Raw genomic sequence first — 11,953 nt, forward strand, 5'->3', positions numbered from 1 at the left:
CCTGGGCTCCCTCAGCAGGGGGTGCTGTGGGGACCCATGTTTCACAGCTGGAATGGCTATAGGAATGGGGTGACTCATTTGCCCTAGTGAGACGGGAGTTTCCTTGGGAGACGTCCTTGGCACGTGTGTTCCCAGGTCGCTCACCCTGTGTGTGTCTGTGTTGCAGGGAAGGCGCAGGCTAACGAGCAGCGGTACACCAAGCTGAAGGAGAAGTACAGCGAGCTGGTGCAGAACCATGCTGACCTGCTGCGCAAGGTAGGGCCCGGCTCCCCTCTCCTGCATTCCACCCCTGCCAAGCCTCCTGCTGGCTTTGGGTCAGTTCTCATGCCCAGGAGTAGCAGGGATCTGCCACTGTAGATCCATGGGCCATCGTGCCCTGTGGCGAGCCAGCTCTGCTGTTGTTCCGGAGGCTAGTGGGCGAAGATCCCCCGTGGGGAATCCCCTACCCCTACCCCACACCAGGGAACAGGATTGTGCTCTGAGAGCAGGATGGGGCAGAGGTGAGGCATTGGCCCCGTCCAGTGACTGGGTGGGTGACGAGCAGGGGCTGACGCAGCTGATGAGTTCTTGCTGATGTTCCCCAGAACGCAGAGGTCACCAAGCAGGTAACGGTAGCGAGACAGGCCCAAGGCGATGTGGAGCGGGAGAAGAAAGAGTTAGAGGACTCCTTCCAGCGCGTGAGCGAGCAGGCCCAGAGGAAGGTGAGTCCGAGTGTGCAGAGCGGAGCAGGGAAGGCCCGGAGCGTGGGAGTGTCAGCTGGGGGTGCTGGGCGGGTTAGAGCCCAGCGTGAGGGAGTCCGTGCAGTAGACAGGTCTACAGCGTTGTGCCCGCGGGACGGTACAAGCGAGGAGTGAGGGGAGAAGGCTGCAGATTGGTGATGTGATCAGATCCTGAGCTCTCAGCTCAGGTCTGCAGTGGGTAACGAACAGCCCAGGGGCAGGGAGTGCCACCCTGTGATGTGCACACTCAAGGGTTACTTCTGCTCTGTCTGCAGGCTCAGGAACAGGCAGAGGTCTTGGAAACCTTGAAGAGAGAGCTCACAGCCAGCAAGCAGGAGCAGCAGGCCCTCCAAAGCACTCTGAAATCCAGTTTGCAGGTGAGCACGTGCTTCCCTCAGTGAGATCTCCTCCTCTGAGACTCGGTCTGGCCCCACGCCCTGGCTGAACGTGTGCTGCTTGTGGAGCAGCAGCGTAAGTGGGTATCTACTGGTAAGTCTGGCTGTGCTCAGCCTGCCAGCGGGACGGGCTGTCTCGCTGCGCTGGGAGCAGTGCCAGCATCGCGGGCGGCAGGAACTCACTGCCCCAGCACACCGGGCTCTGAGGTGGTTTAATTTTGGAATATAGTAGAGGAGGCGGGATCCCAGAATGAGGGCTCTTGATCCACCCTCATCTTTTCTCTCCCCGTTCCTCCCTCTGTTCCCTTTGGCCTGCAGTCGGAAGCAGAGCGTAGCACCAGGACAGCGGGCTTGGAGCAGGAGAGGGACACCCTGGTGGTGGCAGTGGCCCAGCGCAGCCAGGAGGTGGAGGCATTGCAGGCCGAGTTGCAGCAGCTGAAGGGCACTCTAGACAGCGAGAAGGAGAGCAGCAGTAAAACGCTGGAGACACTGCAGACCCGGCTGGGAGAGAAGGTACTCCTGTCTGCCAGTTTGGGGGTGCCCAAGGTGGGCAGCAACATTGCAACAGCCACACTCCATCCCCTGGGCACCCTGACTTCACCCCGTGCATTGACAGGAGTCCAACGCAGCTCTTGTGTGAAATGCAGTAAACCTAATGCCGTGGAGCTGTGATCTGCAGAGACTGCATGTCCCAGCATGCCGTGCTGTTGGACTCCTCCTTGCTTGGTTGCTTGGGTCAAGATGGAGCATTGCATGCTAGGAACTGATAGCCCCAAAATGTTCTTCCTTAAATGCAAAGATATGGGGAACACCCCATGGGTGTGGCGTTTTGGTCCCCCTCTGCCCCCTTTCCTCCTGCTGGAAGGAACTGGGACCAGAGCAGCCAGGGACGGCCCTTACTCTTTCAATGACATGGCTCTGGTATGTCAGTGGCCTTGCCGTTCTTGCCCAGAGCCTCCTGGGTGCCAGGGTGGCCTGGCTGGGGCTTGGGAAGGCCCTGACCTCTCTCCTCTCTTTGTGTGTCCCTCAGGAGAGCCGTGAGCAAGCCCTCCAGCAGCGGCTCCTCGACGAGCAGTTTGCCTTGCTGCAGTGCACGGTGCAGGAGGCTGAGCAGATGGTGCAGGACTCCCTGAACCGACTCGACGACCCCGCCCACATCAGCTGCACGAGCTCTGCAGGTATGGCCTAGCTGCCCTGCCGTCAGGGTTGGGCTGGCTCCTCCCTCTGCTGAGTGTATCCAGCTGCACTGACCTCTAGCTGCTCTCACACACGGCGTGAAAGCTCTTATGAATCGGGGTTGGGTGCCACTCAGGGGGCACCGGCCTGGAATTCAGTCAGTGTTTGGCGAGCCACGTGCCTCCCCTAGGAACTGCTGAGGATAAAGCCTTGGGACTGCTCCCAGGCAGCTGAGCTGGCCCAGAGCTAGTGCCACTGACTGCAGCTTCCAGGGTCATAACCCCACTCACCCTCACCCGGGCGGTGCTTGGCCAGTGCCAGGTATTTCAGGGGGGGTCTCACCAAGTGTTCCATAGCTCTGGAGTTGCACTAGAGTGTGTGTGCACATACAGACCCGTGTGCGTCCAGTAAACTGAGTCAGTTACTTTCGGGGGGGTTTCCCAAGGAATCATTTGCTGTCCCTCCCTAAAATCTTCAGCACAGATGGGTGCAAAGGCTACTCCTGGGGTAATTCTGCGCCTCTGCGTGTGCGCAGAATTCATGTTCCCCGCAGATTTCTCTGCTTCCCCGCAGAAAAATGACTTTCTGACAAGGAAGCAAAGGGAAGCTGCAAGAGCTGACTCAGTTTCCTGGACGCTTCCAACAAGCCTCTGTGCATCCAGATTCCCCCCCACACCTAGACCCCCCACTGAGCTGCCTGCAACCAGATTGTCCCACATAGAATTTTCTCACCCCACTCCTGGATCCCCCCACACTGAGCCCCTTCACACTTGGATCCTGCCTGGCTGAGCCTGCCTGCCTGCCCCACACCTGGTGCACCTAGCGCAGCAGGGCAGGACCTCAAGGTGTTTCTGGGGCAGGCCCAGGTCTTGTGCTGTGTCAGGGTCGGGTGCAGCCTCACCGCTGAGTCCGTGTCCCGGGGTGGGGGAGCTGCACAGTGATCTCCCACCTTCATGCAGCCAGTGCCCTGCGCTCCCCACTGCCCTGCTGGAGCCTCTGCATTGATTTGTTGACAAATAAAACGTGCAGAATTTTGCAGAATTTTAAAATATTGTGTGCAGAATTTTGAATTTTTTGTCGCAGAATGCCCTCGGGAGTAAAAGGAGGGAGCTCCAGCCATAGTGTGGAGATTTGGCTGAGGGCAGAAATCAGGAGGCCAGGAGCAGGGGTGGGGTGGGGGCTCTCAGGAGCCCTTTGTTCATATTCTGCCCCAGCCTGCAGGGAAGGTTGGGGTGACCGCCCTTCCCGTGATGGAGTCCCGCCCCCCTGCCGCCACCCCCGCACTGGGGAGCCCTGTCCGAGGCGACATCTCCTCAGGGCTCATAGTAACTCTTCTGGAGAGCAAACGTTTTGCCTTTGGAAAGGACCCCAGTGCACTGAAGTCCAGTATTCCCAGAGGTGGGCAGACTCCCTGCAGGGCCTTTCCCTTTGCCCTTGCTCCAGAGCGCCCGTGCCGAGTGCTGTGCTCTGCTCCGGCGGGTGGCAGGAGCAAAATGCAGCCAGCTCGAGCTGACTGGTCGTGCGGTGCTGTCTCCCTCTCCTCTGGTTTTAAGGGGGTTTCGTTGTGTAACTGGGGGAACCAGGGCCTGGATCGCAGAGCCCAGCCCCTCTGGGCAGCACTCTCCACTGCTCAGTCTGGGGGCTTCTTGTAACTCAGGGGCAGGCTCTGCACGGGAGCCCCTGGGGCAGTGTTGGCAGCACACAGATGGGCAGGGGATGAGTCTGTGTGTAGCCCCGGACCCTGCGCAGACCGCTGAGTTCCTTCTGGGTCTCTCTTGTGTGTGCAGATTATCTCCTGTGCAGAACGTTGGCTGCCTCCGACTGCATAGAGCGGCTCCAGGGTGCGCATGGCAAATACCTTTCCAACCGCTCAGGTGAGAGAGCTGCCGGGGCCCTGAGCCCCCTCACTGCAGGCTCACAGTGCACCTTCCTCTGCACGCCGTCGGCAGGGGCTGCTCAGGGCTGAGGAGTGCTGGCAGAGCGAATGGTGGGGGCTTCCACAGGGATCCCTCCAGAAGATCCCATCCTCTCTCCTTCCGGACATGCCAAGCCTCAGACCCCGCAGCCCACGGGCCACCTGTGTGTGTGAGGGACACAGCGCCCCCTCTTCGAGCCCTGCTGTCAGCGTGTCACACGATGCACTTGACCCTTCCCGCAGCACCCAAGAAGCAAAGCAACAGCAGCCCTTGGATCCCCTGGCCGCAGCAGGGCAAGCAGCTAGCTCAGCTGCAGTGCAGACTGTGGGAAACTGAGTCGAGAGGGGGCTGGGCTGTAGTTCCCGAAGCCAGAGCAGTGCCAGGGCGCAGCGAGGCCCCGTGCACTGGGGCTGCACACGCCCTCCATGCCTGTACTGACCTGACGCTTGACGGCGTGTGCACGCACGGCTGCTGCGGACATCGTCCTGGGAAGGGGATCTCTGAGCTGCGGCGAGTGAGGGCTCAGGGCTGGGTCTGCGCCTGGCTCTGGTGCCCTGAGGGGGTGAGGAACGTACCTGCTCAGCTCCCTTTGAATCTGACTCTCTCAAACCCGCGAGTCTTGTTTGCCTGAGGGACTGAGAGGGCAGCGATGGGGCTGGTTGAACCGCTGAGGTGGCCAGTGACTTAGCAGGGGCCGTCTCCCCCTTCTGTCTCCTTTGCCCGCAGATGTAAGCAGCCTGCTGCCATGCGTGGCCCTGTTTGCCCACCTCATCAGCGACACCATCTTGCAGGGCAGCGCCACCTCCCACATGGTCCCTATGGAGCCTGCTGACCGTAAGTATCCCTGCCGGGGCAAAGGGTGGGGCTGTTCCCGCTGGGCGCTCCTGCCTTCCTCACCGGCTCTTGCCCGGCTGGTTTCAGTGCTGTCGGAGATGTGTAAGCAGTGCGGGAGCGAGGCCCTGAGCTACCTTGGTGCCCTGAAAGATGAGGCCTCCCTGGGGTGCGCCGACTGCACCGCCGTGAGAAACTGCCTGAGCCGAATCAGCGCCATCGGAGAGGTGAGAGGGCTGGGGACTGGAACGAGCTGGAGTCAGACCCCTCTCTGGGCAGGGGGGCCTGTCGCGTACTGAGTGGCTGCGGCCTAGGACAGGGCCGTAGGAGACTGACTGCTCCAGAGTGGGCAATGGGCAGCAAGAAGGGGGTTGGGAGGATCCCTCTGGGGCGGGGTTGAGGGTCTCTACGGTCCAAGAGGGGAACTCCTGGGATATGCATCTGCCCTGCTCTGTGTCCCGTCCCCCTCTGGCTTGGCCGTGTCAGTGTGTGCGGCCTGCCTTTCAGCCCTCCGCTGCCCCTTCCTGCTCAGCCGTTCACTCTCCTGAGTTCTCCTCCCAGGAGCTTCGGCCCAAAGGCCTGGACGTCGAGCAGGAGGAGCTGGGGGACCTGGTGGACAAGGAGATGGCAGCTACGTCAGCAGCTGTCGAGATGGCAGTTGCCAGGATAGAGGTGAGACCGGAGAGTGGCTTGGGTGAGGGATGGGGGGGGCTGTTCCTTCACTCCCAGCAACCCCTGCCCTGCAGTGACTCAGACCAGCGGCCCCAGGGTCACCAAAGCAACACAGCAAGGGCCACACAGACGCCACGGGGCAGGCTCCAGCCAGTCAGCAGCCCACACTGAGCAACCGAAAGCTGCACCACCAGGAGCCTCCCAGACTCCTGCTTGTCTCAGGGAGCTGCACCCACTGGAGGTCGCTGACCAGCCAGATATTGCAGCCAGGTGGTGTCAGCGGCTGGAATCTGGTATGTTCCCTTGTGGGCCCGGGCCCACTGCGGCACCACAGGCTAATGCTGCACTGGCAGAATCGGAGCCATTGGAGGGCTGCTCCAGACCCATCTCCCATCTCCTGCTCCCTCGAGCTCTGCTCAGGTGTGCAGCCCGGTGCCATCAGCTCAGGAAAGCACTTGCAGGTCAAGCTGCAGGAGAGCAGTGGGGCAAGGGAATGCGGCTCGCAGGCCCTTGCCATGGGCTCTCAGTACCAGCGCCTGGAGCTGGTCCCCATGTGGGGTGATAAGGGCCGTGGGTGGGCGGGCTTGGTGATAGATGAGAATCTGCCTTGTCCTGTGTAACCGGGTGTCCGCGCACGCGCACACCCTGACCGTGAGTTTCACAGCATGGCTCTGTCGCTCTAAACAGGATATGCTCAGCAAGTCTCGGGCTGGGGACACCGGGGTCAAGCTGGAGGTCAATGAGAGGTTAGTACAAAGCCAAGATCTACCCCTGCTTGCTGTCCGCAGTCAGAGCGGCTCCGTGGGCTGGTGCCATGAGCACAGGAACTGCAGGGTTCTAATGCCGAGCCCGCCGCTGACTTGCAAGGGGACTGTCTGCCTGCCTCTGCAAACAGGGATTGTGACCCTGGCCTGGTGCCCAGCGTGGCTGGGAGGGCTTCTGCCTGTGAAGCGCGGTGCAAGGGCTGATTCATGCTGAGCAACAGTAAAACCATTAAAACGTCACAGTCAAGCAGTGAAAGCAAAGGAAGATGCTACATACAACAAGAGGAACAGCAGGGGGAAGGGCCAGCGGTGCTTGTAGTAAAGACAAAAGCGCTCGGGGTTTCCCACGACCTCGCTATGTTCCAGGGAAAGTGGGGAGGCTATCGGGGGGAGCGTGCTCCCCACAGGCCCCCCGCCGTGTGTTGCAGCGCTGATACCGCTGCGAGGCACACAGTATCCAAGCCGCGATGCCCATGCGGCCAGGCATGTAGCCACGATCTCTGGTGCGCTGTTTGAGGACGAGCCCCGTGTTTGCCGGCAGCACTGGCTGTGGGGGAGCTTCCCATGCAGGGCACCAGAACAAGGCCTAGGCACCCTCGACCCAATGGGGAATTCCACCCCGAGGGAACGAGCGCGCCCCCTCAGAGCGCCTGCCCGCCGGAGCCCTCCTCGCTCGCAGCGGGCTGAGGGCACTGAGGAGCCCGTCGTGAGGGGAGGGTGATGTTGCCGGGTGCTCGCCCTCCGAGTGGGCGGTGCTTGGGAGAGTAGTGCCGAGCAGAGGAGCCCCATGGGCACTGTCTTTCCTGCCAGTCTAACTGTTGGGGGAGGGGAGTCTGTGGAGCCATGAGGGTGTGACTGGGAATTCGCTTTTTACCTAGTGGTAGCAATGTAGGACTGGAAGGTCCTCAGTCCAGCCCCCTGCACTGACCAGCCCTGACAGGTGTTTGTCCAACCCATACCTAAAAGCCACCAGTGGCGGGGATTCCACAGCCTCCCTTGGACGCCTGTTCCAGAGCTTAACCACCCTGAGAACTAGAAACATTTTCCTAATATCGAACCTAAGTCTCCCTTGCCACAGATTTAGCCCGTTGCTTCTTGTCCTGCTTTCAGTGGACATGGAGAACAACTGATCACTGTCCTCTTCATAGCAGCCCTTCACATATTTGAAGAATGTATCAGGTCCCCCCTCAGTCTCCTTTTCTCCAGAGTAAACATGCCCAGTTTTCTAACCTTTCCTCACATGTCAGGTTTTCTAAATCTTTGAGCATTAGTGTTGCTCTCCTCTGGACTCTCTCCAGTTTGTCCACATCTTTCCTAAAGCGCGGGGCCCAGAACTGGACTCAGTGTTCCAGCTGATGCCTCCCCAGTGCGGAGCAGAGAGGGAGAATTACCTCCTCAGTCTTACATACAACACTCCGGTTAAAACACCCCAAAATGATATTCGCCTTTTTCACAGCTCCGTCACATTAACTCATATTCAGTTTGTGTTCCACTATAACCGCAGGTGCTTTTCAGCAGTACTGCAGCCTAGCCAGTTATTCCCCAGTTTGTAGTTGTGTATTTGATTTTTCTTTCCTAAGTGCAGTACTTTCCACTTGTCCATATTGAATTTCATCTTGTTCACTTCAGATCAGTTCTCCATTTTGTTTTGAATTCTAATCCTGTTGTCCAACGCGCTTACAACCTCTCCCAGCCTGGTGTCATCTGCAGGTTTTATAAGCTCTCGATTATCCAAGTCATTAATGCAAATATTGAATAGTACCAGACCCAGGACTGACCACTGCGGGACCCCACTAGATATGCCCTCCCAGTTTGACAGCAAACCATTGATAACGACTCTTTGAGTACAGTCTTTCAACCAGTTGTGCACCCACCTGATAGTAATTTCATCTAGACCACATTTCTCTAGATCAGTGGTTCTCAACTTTTCCAGACTACTGTACCCCTTTCAGGAGTCTGGTTTCTATTGTGTACCCCAAATTTCACTTCACTTAAAAACTACTTGCTTACAAAATCAGACATAAAAATACAAGTGGCACAGCCACACTAGTACTGACAAATTGTTTACTTTCTCCTTTTGTCCGTCTGAAATTCTAGTTTGTACTGACTTTGCTAGTGCTTTTTATGTAGCCTGTTGTAAAACTAAGCAAATAACTAGATGAGTTCATGTATCCCTGGAATTCCTCTGCGTACCCCAAGGGGTATACATACCACTGGTTGAGAACCACCGGTCTAGCTTGCTCAGGAGAATGTCATGTGGGACTGTGTAAAAAGCCTGACCCATCCGAGATGTATCACATCTACTGCTTACCCCATGCCCATTAGGCCAGTAGCCCTGTCAGAAAAGGACATTCGATTGGTTTGGCAGGATTTATCCAGGACAAATCCATGCTGGCTACTCCTTATAACCCTAGTATCCTCTAGGCACTGTGACAAAGTTCCTTCTCTATCTTGGTGGGTCCTGTGCTTATTGGCAGATTTTCTTGCCTCAGAGATTCACCATGTGGGTTGGGGAACAGCCCAGAGACCTTCCCCTCTGGAAGAACCCGCAGTCCAGGTCAATTGGGAGGTTTGGGGGGAACCCGGGCCCGCCCTCTACTCCGGGTTCCAGCCCAGGGCTCTGTGGACTGCAGCTGTCTATAGTGCCTCCTGTAACAGCTGCATGACAGCTACAACTCCCTGGGCTACTTCCCCATGGCCTCCTCCAAACACCTTCCTTATTCTCACCACAGGACCTTCCTCCTGGTGTCTGATAACGCTTGTGCTCCTCAGTCCTCCAGCAGCACGTCCTCTCACTCTCAGCTCCTTGCGCCTCTTGCTCCCAGCTCCTCACACTCACACCACAAACTGAAGTGAGCTCCTTTTTAAACCCAGGTGCCCTGATTAGCCTGCCTTAATTGATTCTAGCAGCTTCTTCTTAATTGGCTCCGAGTGTCTTAATTAGCCTGCCTGCCTTAACTGGTTCTAGCAGGTTCCTGATTACTCTAGTACAGCCCCTGCTCTGGTCACTCAGGGAACAGAAAACTACTCATCCGGTGACCAGTATATTTGCTCTCTACCAGACTCCTGTACCCCACTGGTCTGGGTCTGTCACAGCGCTTACAAATGGATTGTTTAATAATTTGTTCCAGTATCTGTCCAGGTACTGAAGTTAGGCTGACTGATCTATAATCCCCCAGGTCCTCTTTGTTCCCCTTGTTAAAGCCAGATGCTATATTTGCCCTTCTCCAGGCCTCGGGGGGCCTCTCCTCCAGGAGGTCTCGAAAATAATCCTGATGGTTCCTCAAGTGCCCTAGGATGAATTTCATCAGGCTCTGCCAACTTGATTACATCTAACTTAGCTAAATATTCTTTAGCCTGTTTGTTCCCTGCCTTCTTGCGAGCTGCCTTTCTCTCTTGCAGGATTCTGGGCTCCTGCACGGACCTGATGCAGGCTATCCAGGTGCTAGTCCTGGCTTCTAAGGACCTCCAGAGGGAGATTGTGGAGAGCGGAAGGGTAAGCAGGGCACTCGCTAGCATGCACCCATTGGGAGAGCTGCTCTTGGCAGCCCTGTGTCAGTCACTCCGTGGCCTAACACCAGCTCCCAGCCTTCTCTGGCAGCTGGGGCAGATTAGGGACTCCATAGTAGCTGGAGGCCACTAATTCAGAGCGCCAGAGAGAGGTGTTTCCTCAAGATCTGGGAGTGTGAGCTCCACACACCCTGTAGCTATGGAGCCAGCTACCGGAAGTGGGGGGGCACCAGCCGGGAACCTGGCTGTTAGTGGAAGCCCAGAGGCACTTTCCAACATGGCCAACTTCCTGCTCCAGAGATCAGGTTTCAGAGTAGCAGCCGTGTTAGTCTGTATCCGCAAAAAGAACAAGAGTACTTGTGGCACCTTAGAGACTAACAAATTTATTAGAGCATAAGCTTTCGTGGGCTACAACCCACTTCTTCGGATGCTCCAGAGATGTTTGGGAGAGATCCGGTTCCCAAAGAGTCAGGCCAAGACCTCTGCTGCGCCCGCCAGAGTCTGTCCCCGCCCCTGAGCTGTGTGGGTCCGAACCTGCCCTGCAGCTGCTTCCGCAGCCGTGGCGGGTTTGAATGCAATTGAATGGAATGGCCACAGAGCCAATAGACACTTAGCGCTAAGGGAGTGATGGGGAGCCTAGTGTAGCAGCCGAAGCAGCTGGGGGACCTGCTGGCCTTAGACACCATGGTCTTTCCATGGCTGGCAGCATCCTTCGATTTGGGGCGAGGTTCCCTGGCTCCATTGAGTCTCCTGCTGCGAGTGGCAGCGGGGCGCTCAGGGCTGGGTCCCGAGGGTCTGACAGACGACATGCTGCTCTGAGCCGTGGCAGGGACCTCCCCAGAGAAGCAAGTCGGGGTTTAGAAGAGGAGTGAAGCAGATCCAGGGGTTGGGTGGCCAGGAGAGCCGGGGGGGGAGCAGAACTGTAGGCCAGCGCAGGCTGGTCAGAGAGCCAAAGGCTGTAAACCCTCCCCGCTGCCACGGAAGGGCTGCTGTCCGTGGAGTCCTCACTCCTGGGTCTGTGTGTCTGGGACATAAACTCTGCTCAGCTTCTTCCCCAAACCTCCGCCCTAGCTGCTCTGGGAGCTCCTGACTCTTCCTCCTCCTCGACCATGGTGCTTCTCCCCAGCCCGGTCACCATCCCCGCGGGCTAGGGACAAGGCAGGGCTAGCTAGGGGCCAGAGAGACTGAGCTGCATCGGCCGCTCCCCGGCCTCCCGTGCGTGACCCTTGGGCGTTTCTCCTTTGAACGACAGGGCGCGGCGTCCCCCAAGGAGTTCTACGCCAGGAATTCCCGCTGGACGGAGGGCCTGATCTCCGCATCCAAAGCCGTGGGCTGGGGAGCCACCGTCATGGTGTAAGTGCCCCTTGGGGCAGCGGCGGCTTCGCATTGTGGGGACTGTGAGCGAGACACCCGGGGGTCTGAGATGGGCGGTGAACTTGGGAAGTCACTGGGAAGTTCAGTGCCAGTCCCGTCTGAGTCCCTCCCATGAGTTCCCATGTGATGCCCAGTGAACCACTGCCAGAGAGCTGGGGGCAGGCCTGTGCTCTGCCGGTGCCTCGGCTCTGGGGAGCTGAGTGCCACGATGGCATCCCCTTGCCCAGGCTGGGGAGAGCGTGGGGTTTCTGGTGTAGCCTGCACATTGGGGTCCCAGCCGCTCCATCTGCTGCCTTCCACAGTGACGCCGCTGACCTGGTGGTGCAAGGAAAAGGCAAATTCGAGGAGCTGATGGTGTGCTCTCATGAGATCGCGGCTAGCACTGCCCAGCTGGTGGCTGCCTCCAAGGTAGGAGCTTTGCCCAGCCGCTCTCCTCTGTAAACAGCCTGGTCTTATGTGTGGGGTGCCAGCTGGCTTGCCGGCTTGGAATAGGGGGCTCCAGTGGTGGGGGTGGGAGGAGTGGCCAGTTGATACCCCGTGGACTGTCCCCTGGTCAGCTCCTGTGCTCAGAGCATGGATGCAGGAGCAAGCGAGAG

The 11,953-nt window shown here is 58.2% G+C and overlaps 1 protein-coding gene across 3 annotated transcripts in view; it reads left to right on the forward strand.

Annotated features, from left to right (window-relative positions):
* Positions 1–11,953, forward strand: part of HIP1 (huntingtin interacting protein 1) — a 132,599-nt gene that overhangs the window by 115,486 nt on the left and 5,160 nt on the right. For 2 of the 3 annotated variants that reach the window (XM_026658405.2, XM_026658406.1), the window contains exons 15-27: positions 167–255; positions 585–701; positions 995–1,096; positions 1,433–1,627; positions 2,145–2,292; positions 4,078–4,164; positions 4,933–5,040; positions 5,128–5,264; positions 5,599–5,709; positions 6,397–6,455; positions 9,876–9,969; positions 11,236–11,336; positions 11,660–11,765. In XM_026658405.2, the coding sequence (XP_026514190.1) occupies positions 167–255; positions 585–701; positions 995–1,096; positions 1,433–1,627; positions 2,145–2,292; positions 4,078–4,164; positions 4,933–5,040; positions 5,128–5,264; positions 5,599–5,709; positions 6,397–6,455; positions 9,876–9,969; positions 11,236–11,336; positions 11,660–11,765 (1,454 nt within the window). The remainder of the gene's footprint in view (positions 1–166; positions 256–584; positions 702–994; positions 1,097–1,432; positions 1,628–2,144; positions 2,293–4,077; positions 4,165–4,932; positions 5,041–5,127; positions 5,265–5,598; positions 5,710–6,396; positions 6,456–9,875; positions 9,970–11,235; positions 11,337–11,659; positions 11,766–11,953) is intronic. The other variant, XM_026658407.2, reaches the window with a different exon arrangement.

The sequence above is a fragment of the Terrapene carolina genome, unplaced genomic scaffold (genome assembly GCF_002925995.2).
Source record: "Terrapene carolina triunguis isolate 2854851 unplaced genomic scaffold, T_m_triunguis-2.0 Scaffold440, whole genome shotgun sequence".
Lineage (NCBI taxonomy): Eukaryota > Metazoa > Chordata > Testudines > Emydidae > Terrapene > Terrapene triunguis.